This window comes from Strongylocentrotus purpuratus, unplaced genomic scaffold (genome assembly GCF_000002235.5).
Source record: "Strongylocentrotus purpuratus isolate Spur 01 unplaced genomic scaffold, Spur_5.0 spur5_scaffold_19, whole genome shotgun sequence".
Classification (NCBI taxonomy): Eukaryota; Metazoa; Echinodermata; class Echinoidea; order Camarodonta; family Strongylocentrotidae; genus Strongylocentrotus; species Strongylocentrotus purpuratus.
In genome coordinates, this window is record NW_022145604.1 from 22345949 (window position 1) to 22365729 (window position 19781).

The following is a 19781-nucleotide window of genomic DNA, read 5'->3' on the forward strand; positions in this document are numbered from 1 at the left end:
ATAAGAATTCTTCACATACATATTCCTTTTTATACTTCATATATTCATTCTTCTCATACATATTCATTCTTCTCATACATATTCATTCTTTCACACTTCATGTAAGAATTCTTCTCATACATATTCCTTCTTTTACTTCATATAAGATTTCTTCTCATACATATTCCTTCTTATACTTCATATAAGATTTCTTCTCATACATATTCCTTCTTATACTTCATATATTCATTCTTCTCATACATATTGATTCTTCTCATACATATTCATTCTTTCACACTTCATATAAGAATTCTTCTCATACATATTCCTTCTTTTACTTCATATAAGATTTCTTCTCATACATATTCCTTCTTATACTTCATATAAGATTTCTTCTCATACATATTCCTTCTTATACTTCATACAAGAATTCTTCTCATACATGTTCCTTCTTATACTTCATATAAGAATTCTTCTCATACATATTCATTCTTTTATCCTCCTATATTGAATGTTGACTACTTAGCGATCTACATTCTTATCTTGATTTGGTCTTCTCTGTCTACTCTCTGGTGTATTCTCCGTCTCCATCTCCTCCCCTCTGGCTCTTTCTCTCGTCTGCGTCCTTCCCCCTCCTCCTCCACTCCCTACATTCGATGCTCCGCTCTCCTTCTTCTTACAATCCCCTCCATCCGCCGATCCTCCACCTTGATTATCATCATCCATCCCGTCATCATCGTCATCCCCTCCTCCTCCTCCTCCTCCGCTTCTTCGTCTGTCGCTCCTGTCCTCCAAGTAGATGAAGAAGTCGATGTCGTCCCACTGGTCGAACTCCTTACCGACGTAATCGGCATGCAGTCCCTCGAGGTAGCTGAAGAAGAACCCCTTGGCGTCCAGCCCGTACCCCTCCTCGATCTCCAGCCTCTTGAAGTCGATGGCGAGTCCCAGCTTGTTCTGGCAAGGCTGCCCGTCCTTCTGCCCAGTGCACTTTAGGACACCTAGTACAAGATAAACCCAGCACAGATTATAACACCTTTATATGGCACATTTCATACACATTAGACTACAAGTTTAAACAAGACAAATGCAACGCAACGTCGTCTTCTCTATGCATTCGCCCGGTAGATGACAATTCAAATTTGAAGAATTTCTCTTTTGTTGAATGATATAAAAAGGAAAACAAAATCACATTCTTCTTATAATTTAAAGTGGGTTCATGAACTGTGGAGTTAATATCTAATATAAACTTATAAGATTTTATCAGCTTCTTGTTATCATATAAAACACACCTGCACAAAACTGTTTATATTCTCATCTCATGCCATATGTAGGATGAATTTTAAAATTAACCCTCATAAAATTACCCCCAAGGACAACTAACTCCCGTAAAATAATCCCCTAGACCAATTACCCCCTTCCCCCATGGACAATTACCCCTTATGACAATTGCTAAAAGATATCATGTGCGAGCCTCACCCCCCCCCCCCCACCACCTGAGCACACACACACAGGAGGGGGGGGGGGTGGGGGTGATTGTCCTAAGGGGTAATTTTCCACGGGTGGGCAATTGTCCCGCTGGTAATTGGCCAGGTAATGATCGGCTGGGGAGTGATTGTCCAGGGGGTACTTGTCCTATTTTCATATCACAAACAGAATCAGCTTTCGGATGCATATCTTCTTCTTTTTTTTCGATAACCATCTCAATTCCATTTAATTTGATTGAATTCAATTTGAAGAAAAAACCATAACTGAAACCATCTCTTGGAATGTTCTGTTTTGATACAAGTTTAATATCAGGGGGTGTTTCACAAAGATTCTAAGTTGAACTTATCTCTAAGTTGGACTTAACAATTATGGAAAGCCGTTACCATCTATGAAAATATTTTGTAAAAGTTATTTTTTTTAAAAAGCACCAAATGTTGATTCAAATCATTCATATTTTCTATTTTTCAAGGAGATTTTATGTTCTTGAAGACGAAATTATAAAAATTCTAAAATACTTGATTTTTTGCTATTGAATATATTTTATTTAAAGACTGCAAATAGCTCTCCATAATTACATCCAACTTCGAGTAAAGTTCAACTTAGAATCTTTGTGAAACACCCCCAGGTTGGCCTAATACGGATTTGACATACCAGTCGTATCATCATCACTGCCTCTGATGGGTGTGGTCAGTCCGGCGATGCTCAAGCGTTCCTTGATAGACGAGTCCTGGCAGGACACGTGGGTGCCTCGCTTCAGCAGGAAGTGGGCGTTGCAGATGAACTTACGACAGTTCCGGCACACGAGGGTGTAGTCCGCCGCTCGTCGATTGAAGCGTTGGAAGCTGACCACGAAGTCACGTTGGGCGACGCTTCTCAGGCAAGCGAACTGTTTTTATAAAAAGAAGGTTGAGTTTGGATTGTGTTATACAGTGTATGTGTCATAATGATAATAATATTTGGCTTTTATGTCGCTCTTAATACTTCAACAATGGGTCTAAGCGCTTTACAGATATATTATTACCCGGTCATCGGATTCAAGCTTCCCGCACACAATGTATGCACATTCTCCACTCCCTGGGGAGCATTCCAGCCAAGCATAATTTTACAAGCGCACACTTGCTCATCTAACCACATAATGTTATAATGTTGACTTGAAATGAAAAGGTCATGGGTTCGATCCCGACATGGCACTAATGTCCTTTGGCAAGGCATTAATCTAAATTTGCCACTCCATACACAGGGGAGTAATAGGGACCTGGACGGATGACGAATGCCATATGTACCCTAACTGTGACCATATGGTAGGAATATTCCCCTGGGAGTGGAGATGGTGCACATTGTGCGTGAATGAATCCGATGATCGGGTTATTCATATCTGTAAAGGTGCATGGAGACGGTATCACTATGAACATCAGTGACAAAGAAAGCGGACAAAATATACAGTTCCTCAGGTAGACAAAGGAACATCCCTTCACTGCTATTATGTAAAAATGTGTAGAACAGGTGTCACATGGATATTCACCTTTTTACATAATAGCAGTGAAGGGATGTTCCTTTGTCTACCTGAGGAACTGTATATTTTGTCCGCTTTCTTTGTTCGTCATATTCATAGTGTATGTTGTCTTAATCACCATATAAATCCAGATTATTATCATCATAAGTGCACGTGTGCAATCCAGGCTTGACTACGGTGGATGCTTGCTTGGGGGTATCAGTAAAGCAGAACCTGGACAGACTCCGAAGTCTCCCGAATAAGTGTGCTCTGCTAATTTTAGGACGTGCAATACTTAGAAGTTGGCCTACCACACAGAAATGTTGTAGTCGAGTGGTTTAAGCACTTGACTGAAATTCAAAGGTGGTGGTTCAATCCCTGATACAGCACTAATGTCCTTTGGCAAGGCATTAATCTTCATTTGCCACACACGACCCAGGTGAGGTAAATGGGTACCTGGCAGGAATTAACTCCTTGAAATGCTGAAGCGCTGTAATGGCAGCTGGGCTAAAGCCGGGGTAAGGCCAAATGAAATAAAAACATGCTTAACGTCCTGTTTTTTTGAAAAAATAGGGAGGAGGAGGCCCTTTTTTTTTCTTTCAAAATGGCCGCTCAAAATGGCCGCTCGGTACATTTTCCCTGACAGTCGGGCTGTTTTTCAAGATGGACACCGACATTCTTTTTTAATTTAATTTTTTAAAATCAGAAATAGATCCATTTTAGCAATGTTTTTCATGATTTTTTTCTTTAAAAAAAACAAACAAAAATAGGAGCCGGCTCCCCAAAAGGAAGCCGCCGGGGACGCTAAACATGTATATTTGTCTAAACGGCCTAATAACTAATGCGCATTGGAATAGAATTTCTAGATAGACGGCGCTATAGAAATGCCTATAATTAATTAATTACCATATTTACAACCAAATTTCTCTCCATCTCACCTGTTTGTTCTCGACGATGTCATACCAGTGCTTGGCATCCATGTCATTGAGAACCTTGAGGTGTTTCTCGAGTTCCTGCAACGCTTCCCTCTTCGTCTCCTCCTGTCTGCAGATCCTTGTTCCGCTAGATGGGAAAAGATAGCATACAGTTACTTTCATGACCCGACATGTGTTACTGTGACAGTTGTTTGATTTTCAAAGGAGTAGCCCACCCTGATATTAAGTTGGTTAAGCAGAAAAATTAGGAATCAGGTTTAATAGAGTAGGATATTAAATGCAGAGCAACTGTTGCTGAAACAAATACTCTACATTTGTTGAAGAACCAGCGTAATTAGTAACGCTTTGATGTAGTTCTGCATGATCTTTTGAATTTGAATGCTGTGACTCCATTGTACATACAATACATTTATATATGAGCAGAAATAGCGAAACTAACTGCTCAATATGAAAGATTTACCACCACTACTACCGCTACCACTAATGCTACCAATACTAGTACCACTACCTCTACTACTACCAAAGCAACTACCACAACCTTTAATACTATCTTGTCAACTACCACTACTTCTACAAATATCTCCACAACTATCATTACCACTACTACCACTTCCAACTACCAATATCTCTACTACAACCACTACAACTACCATAACTGCTAACAGTACCTCTACCATTCACTCTATTACTACCACTACCCATAACTTATATCTCCACAAGTACCACTATTACCATTACCACTTCCACTACCATTACTGCTGCCAGTACCACTACCTCTAATACCACCGCTTCCAACTACAAATACACCTACTACTACCACTACAACTACCATTACTACTACCAATACCACTATCATTACTGCTAAAAGTACCTCTATCACTCCCTCTACTACTTCCACTACAACTACCCATACCATATTTTTCCACAACTACCCCGGCAGCTACCATTACCACTACCACTACCTGCTACCAGTACCTTTATCACTACCTTACCACTACCACTACCACAACCACAACTACTCTATTGAAGTACCTCTCTGTGATGAAGAAGCAAGAGCCTTTCTTGGTCTTCTTTCTGCCTGACCAATGGATGGTGCCGGCCTCTTCGCACACAACGTTGTACCGGATCACAAAGTGGCAGTCGGGTAGCTCTAGATCTACCTGCTCAAAGTCCGTGCTGATCACCAAATTGTAATGCCCTGAAACGATAAAAGAAATGAAGGATATATTAGAGCAACAGTAACAACAGCTTTCATCTTACGCCGCCTGCACACTTGTCACATGCACAGAGAATTGCTAACCCTTCGTAACAACTATCCACATAATCCACATTTTACAAGCTCTGCTTTTTAGTGGATCCCACCATTTCCACAGGTTTATCTTTAAAAACACTTTAAAAAAACCCATTATACTGGATATCTATGTATACTTTTTATTTCACAAGTTTAAACCATGTAAAATGTATTAATGGCTAATGGCTTTAAAGTGTTAATGGTGGTGCAGGGTATAAAAAGTGTATTCCAAAATGTTGTTATTTTCAAAAATTCATTACAACTTTAATAATTTCTGGCTCATTTCCATGATCAATTCGTGAACTACCGGTATGAGCAACCTTGGCTCGGCTATTCCGGAACAAAGTCTACCAGCATGTGATAATGCATGAACAGTGCTAAACTTTGGCGTCATCGTAGCATGACAATGTGTGACCTGACTCCACATTGACTCACCCATTAGGGCATGAACTGAACTTATGGCACAACATGGCGTATATTGTATTTTTGGCAGGGAGGAATGCATGACACAAAATGGCACAATGTGGGGGCAGTACGGGACCAAGACTCATGCAAGTCTCAAGTTTTCATTCACACAGTGGAATCTGATTAATTTAGAGAACACTCTAATGCATAACTTTACGTTTAACAAGGTTATTTTGATGGTCTTACTGCGTCATGATTTTTTTTTTTACAGTAAATGGTAGCAATGCTAGAGTGAGTTTAATAGAGATGAGTTTCAAATGTGGAAGACATAAGTTTAATACAAAAACAAACATCACTAATAACTATCATTATAATCATACAATCACACTTCTTTATAAGATGTGGCCCTGGTATTTTGTTCACTTTAGAGTGATGTGACTTGAGTACTGATTTCACAGTACCAGTTATGAGAGTAACCTACTTACCGTCACTTTTAAAGTCTTCCAAGATAACCCTTTGCTGAGCGAGTTTCTGACTCTCCTCCCCATCATCCTCACACTCTCCTATCTCCTCCAGGTGAATTGGATGGATACCCTTATTCAAGGTGATGTTGCTCTCGCTGATGATCTTGGACAGGTACTTGGCAACAGCTGGGCATCGGCAGATCACTAGGCCTACAAGGAGGGAGAGGAAAGGATGGAGATGGAAGGACAGAGAGGGAAGGAAGGACGGTGGAGTGAGAAAAAAAGAGGAAGAGAGATTAATAATGAAGGTAACATAGATGGAGAGAAAGAGAGAGGGAAAATATGAGGAAGATATTAAAAAGTTTTGGAAGGAAAGAAGGAAAAAAAAGGGGAAAATATGAGGTAGAGATTAAAAAATGTATGCCGGAAGGAAGGAGAGAGAAAAAAAGAGGAATAATAAACTAATGAAATGGGTTCATTTTTAAACTTATTTACACACTCAAGCATGAGTTCTTTGATGCACCATCCATTTCCAGAAATAAATTTAATCACAGTGACAAACTGTAATTCTAAATATGGGTGGGATGTCAAAATCCATTGAAATTTCAATCATTTTTGGATTCAAAAGAAGGTGGAGGCCCCCAAAACTGCAGAAATTGAAGGTCAGTTTCTAAGTGTTGATACCGGGGTTTCACAATCGAGAGGCAATTCATAGGAATTGTGAGAATTGATTGATATTAGGAATTTCCATACCCTCTGACGCTTCTGTTCAATGTATGTACATTATATATCATAAACCACGTTGAATAAATGTTTGAATTCATAGGGTAAGTATTGACGATTTGAGAGAACGGAAAACCAGGGGGGGCGGGGGTGTTTCACAAAGATCCTAAGTCGAACTTAACTCTAAGTTGGACTTAAAAATTATGGTGAGCCAATTGTAGTCTTAAAATAAAATATATTCAAAAGCCTATTTTAGACTTTTTATAAATTCCACATCAAGAACATGGAATCTCCTTGATAATAGAAAATATGAATGATTTGAATCAACTCTTGCCTTTTAAAATAACTTTTACAGAATATTTTCATAGATGCTAACAGCTTTCCATAATTGTTAAGATCAACTTAGGATCTTTGTGAAACACCCCCCAGGCTTGAATTCTTACCTAGGGCATTTCGGTCATCCCCGTAGATCTTTGCTAGTTTCTGAGTCAGGCACGTCAGCTTGGGTGTAAGGCCAGCATGGTCCGTCTGTGACAAGCGTTTTAGCTCCGGTATCTGCTCATTGACCATTCTATAACATCTACTTCCTGCATTACAGATCAATATCACATTAAAAAATAAAGTTGTGTGATGGTCATGCAATTATTTTGTAAAAGAATAGAATATAGAATATAATTTATTGTCTTCTTCCAAAGCAAAAGAAGAAACTTTCCTTCCAGATGATCATACATAAAATTACACAACTTATACAAAGCTTATAATATAAATACAATCATACCAAAATATAAAATGCATAAAAAGTATGAATAAATAAATAATACATACTGTACATGTACATATCATACAAATTACATAGAACATAAGGATAAGGGAAAGAAGACAAAAAGGAAGAAATAGAGTAGAATATAGAATGAGGGGATTAAAGGAAATTGAGGCCCAAGGGTCACTGTTATGAAGTTTGTTTATCCCCTTCGAGGCGCAGGTAATGCTAAATCATTAGCAATGATATTAGGGGATAGAATTAAAAGAGAAGTTCATGTAAATGCTGGTTCACCATCTTTGAACAACTATTACCTGCATTACATCTTCAGTTAGTATGGACTATCAAAATGGGGTGAATCTTTTGTTCAGGCTATTTGCCAAAATATCATCACTCTTGGCACGAAGCCTTACTGTGTCTTACGCAGCAATTACAATTGCAGTCAAACCTGCTTTAGCAACCACCTGTGTAGAATGGTCATCTGTGTATAATGACCTCATTTTTTCCTGGATTCCCCTGAAATGGTGTTTCTCATTGAAACTGTTATTACATTAACCACTTTCTGGGTCTCCCTTGGTTGGTTTTGTCGGTGTCTTGGTCGAGTGGATATGTAACGGGCCGGTATAGTACGGGAGCTAGGGGGGTCAACCTAGCTGGAAAGGAAACCAATTTTCATGTGCACAGATGTAAAGATCTCATAGCTCCACATAAGAAATTGACCATCTGGCATGTTAGTATATTAGTATACTGGTGTGCATGCTGCCGCTCTATATCTGCTGGAGCTAGATAGAGGCGATCGCACAAGGACCGAAACGTGGAAAAGTTTTTGGTTGTGAAAATCTTGAATCCTCTGAAATCTGGTAATTCCAAAAGACCAGCAAATAATGAACCTCGACCAGTAAATCAACCGAAAGCTAAATTCAGTAAAAGGAAACCAGTTGGCGCGGTGACTATACGGGCTTGGACCAGAAATTTTGTACAGAGGGAGGAGATCTGACCATTAGCTGCATGTTATAACTTGTAAAGTTGTAAGAGGAAAATAATGCTGACAATGATGAAATAGCAAAGAATTTAGGAGTATCATGGGTACCACCAATTCAATGGAAATTTGTATTAAAAAAAGAGCCCCCGTCAGTACTAAAAGAGCCCTGTGAGGATGATTACAGGGGCTCTTTTTTTTTTGGAAGAGCCCCTGTGTACAAAAAATTAATTTGAGCCCTGGCTTTATCAGAACAAGCTATTATTATTATTACAGGTTTCACTGCGTACATGTCTGAAGCGTTACCTGATGATCCATTGAAAGCATGGTCCGTCTTAAGCTTCTCCACCTCCTTGAGCTGCGTCATGGCCTCCTTGGGGCGCAGGTCTTCGTTCACCATCAATACCTCATTCAGCTTCACCAGGAACATCGCTGGGGCGTACTTCCCCTCGTCCCGGCATAGCCTCGACTCCTTGTACAGACGGACGATCCAGTCCGTGTACGCCGTGGTTCCGTACGGAGGGTGGGCTAGCTTCTTCTCCTCGCCCTCTCCTCCTGTCTCAGGCAGAATGGAGAACTTCTCTTCAATCGCACTCATGATTTTCTCCACCACAGATCTGCAAGCATGTAGATAAAGGAGATAAGGGATAAAGCATTTTGGATTTAATAAGATGCATTCTAACACGATACATGTAAATGAATAGCCTCAAGGGGGAAAAATTCTGAAATAAATTATCCGAATGATACTGAAGTGAATGCTCACCCAGCTCATGGGCTAAACTCCAAGGAAACCCAAATAGGATGGCTTTCAACCTGACTTTCTGGAAGTTTTTGCTGTGTACAAGATTCGAACATGCATTTAAATGAGAATTCTATCGAACTTGGTGTGAGCGAACCGAAACGCAAATAGGAACTCCCATTTTCATTTGAGCATCTTTGAATATGGGCATGCCAAAGCTACTTTGTCCCATATATTACCAACAGCATCAAAGATTTTCATACATCTGATGGTTAAAGGAAAAGACCCTTATAGAGCTTGGATCAGACCAAATATAAAATAAAATGATATATTTGATGTCAATTTACAGTCATAAATGCACAATACTTATAGACTTAAAGTTGATATTCTAAAACAATCCCAAATAATGAGATAATTACATCAATAGAAAGCTTTCAATCCCCAGAATAACACTAAATGGTGTCCAACTGACAAAAACAAGTTTAGAATGGTGAATTTATGCGAGTAAACTCTACCAAACTATCTAAGTCTGAAACCCGGAAGTGCATGTAGAGTCGGGCCTCTATCCGTGACGTCACGAACGGGACTCATGGGCTCAGTGAGAGTGAATGGCAGTGATATCCCTACGTAAATGCTATCCTGTCAGAGCTTAGATTTGTTGTTGTTAATGAGTATATTTGATGGATTTTCTGTTTTCATTTGAATGAAGAATAACGAAGCAACATTTTCCCGTCGCTGATTTCTTTTCATATCCTCATATTCACCCATTTGGTAGAGATTTAAGACAAGTTTACTGCTTGGGAAACATGCACGTATGAATAGGCAGATGCATTGTCTTGTCATCTAGGAGCAGTTTTGTAAAACAAATAGGCCTATAACTATGATAGTACTTATCATAGATGTGTGTGACTGCCTCAAAAAAAAAGGATACAGTACCAGTTAAACATTTTATGTTGTAAAATATCAAACTTGCACGAGATCGTGCAAGCGCGCTTCCTCTATAATATTTTGACAACGTCTAGTGATCGAACGATATTCATCCGCGAGTGATGCGGCTCTTGCACGAATGTTCGTGAAGCGAGCAGACCAGGCCGCTGCTCTAGGCGCGGCTTGCTTGTGATGGAACGTACGTGCGCTAGATATATGTTTATCTGCAATTGCAAGAGATTGAAAGCGACGTTACCAGCTAAGAAAAACAACTAACAAAGACTTGCTCCTGGCTACCAGTGTCAGAATTGGTAGATCGCACAATTAATGCACAGCATGGAATGATGGAAGAAGAGTTGGGCCAAGGAATGCAAAAAACATGGGGAAAAGGAAGAAGAAACCAGCGGGAGATCGGTGTATGGTAATGAACTGTGCATGGGTACGCTCCATTTACCAGACAGCTACTGTTCACTCCGTGCCTGGGCCGATTTCAACACCAAAACATAAATGACATGATGAAAATATTGACTAATAGTACATCGTTGGCATGTAAATGTCATAGTTTTTAAAAGGGGAATTTATATTAATACTATGAAATATTAGGGGAAGGTAAAGAATTGTACATAGAATTATGATTTATTAGACTTTTCAGCCTTTGAAACAAAAATAAGCAGAAAATCGTATCTCTCTGCACATGCTTTCTATGGAATATCCGGGTACGTAAATGTACTCTTTCCCGGACGTGATGTCATATATAGTAGACCAGAGCTGTGACTGATTTTCTATGCAGAGAGAGGCGGATATTTTCGACATTTCATTTAAGGATTTCGAGTAGCCAGAATTTTTTTGTGATATACTATGTAATTGAAAAACTTATTAATAACATATGCTTGCCATAGGTACCAAATTAAGGGACATTTATTTGCTTAGAATATCAGCTTTAAGGCTCTTTCAGATATAAGGCAGCAGAACCATGGTAGTTTTTGATGATGACATTAAGCATAATACGCTCCATAAGATCCCATTTCTCAGTCTCATAACACAGAACTCAGTGAATACGCGCAAGTCCTTTATTGCGCTCAGTTCCCATTCATTTACACGTTAAAAAACCATAGCAGCTTTTTGTGGGGCAGTTTACCGCGCCACATCTGAACAAAGCCTTTACAGGACACCAAATGACCTCTACCTGGGGGGTGTTTCACAAAACTTGTCATCAGTGACAAATGACAGTTTTTGTTATAAGCTACTGAAATCCTTGCTTCTGATTGGTTATCAGCAGATTTGTCACTGCTTTTTGTCATTTGTCATTGAAAAAAGGCTTTGTGAAACAGGCCCCTGGACTTGCCCATACAAAGACACTAATATACAGTGTGAGTCAAAAAAAAGTTTACACCTAGAAAATTGCTAATTATTGTTCAAATCATCTATGAACAGTAAATTATTATACATCTTATGAAAGAGTGTTTTATCCCAAATCATTTGGTACCATTCTTGTGTGGTATATGTTCACGCTAAAATGAACAGGAGGCATCGTTTGCGAGAGTGCAAAAATCGACTTGCGCCAAAGTGATGCCTACAGTATGTATTATGTTGGGATTAGCGGAGTGAGAGAATGAAATGAATGTATCAAATGAAATGCATTGCATGCATTTTACAAAGGGCAAAGTCACACACACCCACACACGTGTGCACAAATGTTCGTTGATATTTGATATGTGTGGCATGATTAATTTTGTTAGGGATGTTATTTGGATCTGCAAAGACCGAATTAATACCCAAATTCCAATTGTTTTATTCAAACATCACATAGGCAACTTTGGCGCAAGTCGATTTTTGCACTCTCACAAACAATGCCTCCTGTTCATCCAAGCGTGAACTCATACCACACAAAAATGGTGCCAAATAATTTGGGATAAAACACTCTTTCATAAGATATATAATAATTTATTGTTCATAGATGATTTGTAAAATTATTAGCAATTTTCTAGGTGTAAACTTTTTTTGGACTCACACTGTACATACATTTTGCAAAATGGGTCTACCAACCTGAAGGTGCCTTTGACAGAGGATGAGGATCTTGATGGAACCGTCAGGAGCATGGTGTCCATCTCGGGTGGCTTGTTGGTGTCTAGGAGATCGGTCAGATTATCTACGTCCTCAATCCGCCGGATGCCCTTGCTGTCCAGGAGGCCACACTGCTGGACGATGTTGTCCTTGGAGAACTGCCGCATTCCTGCACCAAGATGAGGAGTCAAACCTGATAGAAAAAACAAGACAAAGTTATTGAAAGACGGGGCAGATTATAGCTTGTATGGACCCAAGAGGGCGTTCACTTACACGCTTTAACTACTGAAACCTTCTGGCTCTAAACAGACGATATGATAAGTCCCTCTTGCAGACATGTACAAACTCCTTGAAACTTGGCGAGTGTTTACAATATATCCTTCAGATATTGTATGTAGAATTTTACAGTCATAGGTTCGAGCACTGTTTTCATTTGTTGCATGCTATATTGCCGCAAACAGAGCTGTTCTCAAATTAACATGCAAGAAACCCATGTCCTACTTGGGTGCCATGCATGGGGATTTACGTTATCCTTTAGTTCCCTCGCATTCAGTTGTTCACACACACAGTCCTGGATAAAAAAAATTGGTTGATTCTACATGTAGTGTACATAAACATGTAGGCCTAGTAGTGATTGGTCCCTTTAAATGCAGTAAATTGCTTGAAATACCAAGGCAAACTTACCAATTACACGGGAGATTCCACCGTAAGGTTTCCCTAAGGTCCAGGCTCCCTTTGGTGCTTTGCTGGCCAGGATAAGCTTTTTCTCCAGTAAATATTGCTTGATAACATCACCAAATCCTGGATGATCGTTCGTGACGAGGTGGCATTCGTCGACAACCATGGTATGGACCTCTACAAATTTCAGGTCTCCATCATCCAGGGCAACACTAAGCCTTACGCCTGTAAGCATCACAACGCAGACGGAAGGCTGGTCAAAGACCTCCCGGAACTTGGAGGTGTTGTCCAGGGCAACTACGGAACCCTGAGGGAAGACTGCTTGAAAGGCTCTGCGGTGGCGTTCCTTGACGCAATCCCCAGGGGTGACAAAGAGACATTTGAAGGGTTTCTTGTCCTCCTTCATGAGGCCAACTTTCCTCTGATGATTACAGACCATGGCGGCGGTCAAGACCTTCCCGGTCCGACTGGGTGCGCATATGATGTAGTTGAAGCCCAGGAGTCCAGGGACCCCCAGCTCTTTCTGATATTCAGATAGCAGGCCCTCTTGATCAAATGGAATCTCAGGCTCATTCTTCTTCATTGGATTTGCTTTCTTCTGCAGATGTTGCATCATTTGCTTCTTGATGAGGTCATGTTCCTCTGGCGAAAGACTTTCTGGATGTTCCTTCATCTTTTCGAACAATACTTTCTCTATGCCTGTGGTCGGGTCATACTCTATTTTCGCCTCTTCCTCTTCTTTCTTGGCCTTCTCGTCACTCAACTGTTGTGCAACCTCAAGAGCTGGCCAGGACCCTTCACTGGCTTCAAATCTGCCCACGTCAGCATCTGGCATTTCCTCCTTTTTCTCATCATGATAGATGTTTTCATCATCAAGAACATTTGACTCGATGTCGCTTGCACTAATTGTAGCTTCTGGCATGTTCTGAATTTCTTCTTCTTCGTCCTCCGATTCAAACTCCATCTCACACTTTTCCTTCTCGTCATCATCATCCTTCTCTTTCTCATCTTCTCTTTTCTCTTTGTTTACTGGAGCACTCATATATTCTAAATTCATCTCAGAAAGATCACCTGTGATGCCATCAATGTCAGCTGAAGAACATCCGCTCATTGATATGCCATCTTTCAGACTATCTTTAGGTGAAAAAAGCTCATTAATATTTTCAAGAGACATATTACCTGTTTCTTCAATTATTTGGATGTTTTCTTGACATTGCTTGATATTCATAGACCCCCCACCTGAGGCATATCCTATGCTACTTGATGTGAATGAAACAGACGTGTTACTGACTAAAGAATGCTGAGGACTCTTTTTGCCAAATTGGTTGGATGTGGTTGACTCAGGCCAGGCTTGCGTTGGGTGGCCAGGTCGACCCCGTGACTGCACAGACTCTTGCTGCGCATTGAATTTGAAGGGCTGTCTAGATGACTGTGAAGAATCTGGTGGTGTACTCATGAGCCAGAGTCCCCCACTATCATCATCATCTTGAATGCCAGAAGCTTGTGGTTCCACTGACTGATCACCCGAAGGCTGTTGCATGCGAGATCTCTGCTGCAGAGGATCTGGTGGTTGTGCCGATCCAGTCGTTGACTCAGGTTGCACATTGAAAGGCTGTTCAGGTAAGTTGGACTTGAGTGATCCTATCCCATCATTTCTTTGGATACTGGTTGGAGGAGCTCTGGATTTGAGGGATTCCTCATCTGATGGATGTTCTACATACTGACCAACAGCGCCTACATGGCCCCTTCCGACTTGGCCACTGGCGGAAGGAGGGGAGCTAGCATTAATTGGAGAGATACTGCTTGGAGGAGCTCTGGGTTCGAGGGATCCATCATCTGATGGATGTCCTACATGGCCCATTCCGACTTGGCCACTGGCGGAAGGAGGGGAGCTAGCATTAGTTGGAGAGATACTGCTTGGAGGAGCTCTGGGTTCGAGGGATCCATCATCTGATGGATGTCCTACATGGCCCATTCCGACTTGGCCACTGGCGGAAGGAGGGCAGCTTGTATTAATTGGAGAGATACTGCTTGGAGGAGCTCTGGGTTCGAGGGATCCATCATCTGATGGATGTCCTACATGCTCGCCACTTCCGACTTGGCCACTGGTGGTAGGAGACTTAGCATTAGCTGGAGGCTTGTCAATGGGCTGTTGAATACGCTGCTTCTGATGTGGTGAAACATCTGGATCAGACTGAACACTTCCTACTGGCCTTTTCCTCAGAGCTCCTTGACTTGACCGATTGGATATCTGGCTGGCTGGATGAACATTCATCACCTGGGATTGACCCCCTGGTTGACCCATCGGAGGAGCTACTGGCTCTGTGCTTCTCAGGGAACCCACTATAGACATTTCAAAGCCCTCTGAAGTTCCTGTCTCAATTACATTTTCTAATTGCATCTTGGAGAATGATTCAGGCAAACTTTCTGCATGTAACTGAGCTGTAAGGGGGAATAAACAAAGAGAAAAAAAAATGACAAAATGACTAGAAGTCACTATCAACAAATAAAGCAGACATTGTCTAGTATTCTTGCCAATAACAGAATATTACATCAGGAAAAGGAAGTTGAAAACTAATCAAGCATAATTATACACCTTTCCTTTTCTCCCTTATTGAAGGATTTATTTATATATTTACATGTATTTACATATATATTTGAATTGATTGCCATCCTGTTTTTTTTTTCTTTCTATTTTTCCTATTTTTTCATTATTATTACAATTTATTTTTTTAATTTTTATTGGTTGCTGGAAGGGGGTGTCCTTTTTCAGTTTTTGGTTCTTGATTCTTTTGTATATGATTGAATATATTTCATTATTGTGTTAAATATGTTTGTTATATCTGTTTAAAATCAATAAAACATTTAAACAAAGTATATATGTATGCATTTTAAATTGACAAAATTGACAGGTTTCTACTGCTCACACAGCATCTAAATAGTATACTTGTGTTTGTACTTTTCCAGTTTTTCCTACAAGCCTACCCTAGTCCCAACACCTTTTGAGCATCTCTGCCTTTTGCTTTATGGAGGGGTAGTGTACCTGGACAATTATACAAATATGGGCTGTCAAGTTTCCTGTTGGATTAAAAAACACATAGGCATCAAGTAGCACAAAATACAATGGATATGTGGCATTATTTGCCATGTATTATCAACACACCATTATTTGATTAGGTCAGACACTCTCCCGATATAACTCAGCAAGCAAGATATTACAGATGTTAAAAGACCATGGTGCAAGACCCGGAAACTGGGACACCCCCCCCCCCCCCTTGAAGTTAGACATGGAAGCTTGGCAGCTAGAGACAGCTTTCTACCAGAAGCTTTGGTATTCAGGTATTCAGGTATCAATTTATATAGTGCAGTAGTCTACTAAAATATAAATATTCTCTTCATCAACAACCTCCCAGAGTATGTTTCAGCACAGTCTATGGTGAGGCTCTTTGCTGATGACTACATCATGTACAGAAAGGTCAAGACAGAGGAAGATACTGAACAACTGCAGAGGGACCTGGATGCTCTTCAAGTATGGGAAGCAGACTGGCTTATGCAATTTCACCCGCATAAATGCCAAGTTGTGCATGTTACCAATTAGAGGAAGGTACTCAACAGCTCAACACCCAACTGCATCCATGACATGCCTCTGATAGAAAGTGAGAAAACCAAATGCCTTGGTGTTAACTTCCAGGTAAACATGAAGTGGAATCACCATGTGGATGTCATTGCCAAGTCGGCAAATTCTGGTAGCAGCTTCCTGCAGAGGAATATCAGAGACTGCCCTCTCAGGACAAAAGTGTTGTGCTACAAAACACTTGTCCTTCCAGTACTGGAGTATGCTGCTGTGGTATGGGATCCATTTACCCAGAAGAACATCACAAGACTAGAAATGATACAACGTCGCTACGCCCGCTTTGCTGTAAGAGACTTTAGGCGTACAAGCAGCATAGCTGATTTGCTAAAGCAAATCCAGTAGACTACTCAAATCAAAGGATCAAAGGAAACAAACAGACATTGCGGTGCTAGACTTCTCAAAGGCCTTTGATAAGGTGCCCCATTAGAAGCTCAAGCAAAAACTCTCATCATATGGAATCGCTGGCTCCATCCATACATGGCTCAGGAACTTTTTGACTAAGCGTCACATGAGGGTCGTCGTTGAAGGGGAGACCTCCCATGATGTTCATGTTGACTCAGGCGTACCGCAGGGGACAGTAGGCCTACAAGGCCCCCTTATGTTCCTGTGCTACGTAAATGACATACCAGAAACTGTGAAGTCACAAGTTAGACTGTTCGCAGATGACTGCCTCCTCTACCGCCAAATCGGGAAGCAACAAGACCATCACATCCTACAAGATGACCTTGCAGCCCTAGATACCTGGGCAAAGAAGTGGGGCATGTGTTTTAACACAAAGAAGTGCTACACCATGAGCATCTGCAACAAGTCTTCCTTCTTCTACCAACTTAGTGGCTACATCCTGAAATATGTCCAAGACATCCGTTACCTGGAAGTCACAATCTCAGAGGACTTGAAGTGGGAGAAACATGTTGCAAAGACCACCCAAAAGGCAAACTGGGTCCTACATGTATCTCTCCTTCGCAGAAACCTCCACTTCTTTCCTGCAGACATTAAGCGAACAGCCTACACTGCACGTGAGAGCTCTCCTTGAATATGGGGCTACATGTACATCCTGTGATCCATATCAGCAGAAGGACATCAACAGACTTGAAAACGTCCAAAGACGGGCAGTTCGCTACATCACAGGAAATTATGTGACCAGAGATGAGGGCTTCATTACCAACAAGCTTGTCGAGCTCCATCTACCTAACCAAAAGGAAAGAAGGAGAAACCTCAAACTCACCCTCTTCTTCAAAGTGGTCGGGGGCTGGTGTCAGCTCTCCTAATTGAAAACTTTGCTCAACCAATCAAATCAAAACGATATATCCATGCAAGACAATTTGAAAACTGTAATACCTCAAATATCATAGACAGACAAGTGACAAACAACAGCAAGTGCTACAACCCCATCAGAGCACAAACTGAAAAGTACAGGAGCTCATTCTTCCCATCTACCATCATTGAATGGAACCATTTGGACGAAAACACCATAAGTCCAAATCAACCAGTACTTACATTCAGGAAGGCCATTGACAGAGCCTTCTAAGTACCCCCGCGCCCTCTCTCTCTACTGATGCGTTTATGCCCACACATCCAGATCCAGACCACACTTCAGGAAAGAAGGGCACAACAGAGAGTACATGTATGTACTTAACCAGAAGAAGAAAAAGATGGAAAACAAGTTTGAAAACCCTCCTAGAGTGCTACATGTATATGGGACACACAAACAGGCAATTAATAAGCTTTTGACAAATTCAAAGTGTAAATGTATATTGAGTTGTCTTTTCTTGTCATGCTTGTAAACCCATTCCATTCTAGACCGAATTTTTCTGTCTCTTTCATTCGTTAGCCTCTCATTTGGGTAAGGTCGGCTCTCTCTTTAGAGACAGAACAGCCCTATACGCTTTAGTGGACGTGCGTTTGTGTAAAAAAACGTTACACAAAACTTGGCCAACCTTAATCCCTAGTTTTGATATTTTACCGGATGCATATCCGATGTATTTATACTCCAAAATTAGCTATATGCTTAACTACTTCGGTTTTACTTACCAACTTGACTACTTGAATCCGTCTAATGGTCCCTTTTCAGGAAATTATGGGTCAAGATCGACATCCATGAAGAAAATCTTGCAGCCAGGTTGCGTATGACGTCATCTTAATCTCATTCCTTCTAGTCTACGCCGAAGGCAAAATGATTATAATGGAAAAACTGTGGATGTTATTACGAACTCGTAGCTCGTGCACAGTTTTTCCATTATAATCATTTTGCCTTCAGTGTACACTAGAAGGAATGAGATTAAGATGACGTCATACGCAACCCGGCTGCAAGATTTTCTTCATGGATGTCGATCTTCACCCATAATTTCCTGAAAAGGGACCATTAAACGGATTCAAGTAGTCAAGTTGGTAAGTGGAAATGAAGTAGTAAGTTAAGCATATCGTCGGTGGGGTGACAAAACCTTGTATCTCAAAAATCATGAATCTTCAGGAGAGCGAAAAAACATTTCCTGTCTCAATAGACTTAGTGCTGTGACACCGTCCTTTGTGTGGAATTTTTTGAAAAAAAACGAGACAGGAGGCGTTCCATGGATTTATCAGGTGGAGTCGTAGGCTATTACGTACATAATGATGCAAACAAATCAAAATCTCAAATAATTGAGATACAAGGTTTTGTCACCCCACCGACGATATAGCTAATTTTGGAGTATAAATACATCGGATATGCATCCGATGGTATTAAGTTTGGCCAAGTTTTGTGTAACGTTTCTTTACACAAACGCGCGTCCACTAAAGTGTATAGGGCTGTTCTGTCTCTAAAGAGAGAGCCGACCTTACCCAAATCAGAGGCTAACGAACGAAAGAGACAGAAAAATTTGGTCTAATTCCATTCAAGCTCTCATTCACCAATCTTTCTCTTCTGTCCTCTAAATATTAAAAAAAATAATAATTCAAGGCAATTTTTTTGATTTATGACGGTAGAATCGTAGCTGAGTAGTCTACTTACATTTTGTACGAAACATTCTTTCGACCTCATTCTTCAACCTTATGTGTCGCAAGCATTTAAGGTCTCCAAGAATACAGTCGTAATGTTCCTCTGTAAAGATGTCTTGATTTTCCATATGTGTGAAAAATTTGAGGATATCATTTCCAAATGCTTCTCGATCTCTGCGCGGTACATCATCTTTTCTGAGAAATACCCAATTGGCTACCTCCTCCTTATTTAGATGATCCCTAATGTGAAGCA

At 40.6% G+C, this 19781-nt stretch overlaps 1 protein-coding gene across 1 annotated transcript; it reads right to left on the bottom strand.

The window, feature by feature from the left end:
• Nucleotides 1-219: 219 nt before the first annotated feature.
• Nucleotides 220-15357, bottom strand: LOC592613. The gene is made up of 9 exons (XM_030990599.1): nt 12928-15357; nt 12226-12436; nt 8820-9130; nt 7218-7361; nt 6073-6261; nt 4924-5089; nt 3895-4018; nt 2116-2350; nt 220-977 (listed from the first exon to the last, which is right to left on the bottom strand). The coding sequence occupies exons 1-9, from the start codon at nt 15320-15322 to the stop codon at nt 502-504; spliced, it is 4251 nt and encodes a 1416-aa protein (XP_030846459.1). The 5' UTR covers nt 15323-15357; the 3' UTR covers nt 220-501.
• Between the last annotated feature and the right edge of the window lie 4424 nt (nt 15358-19781).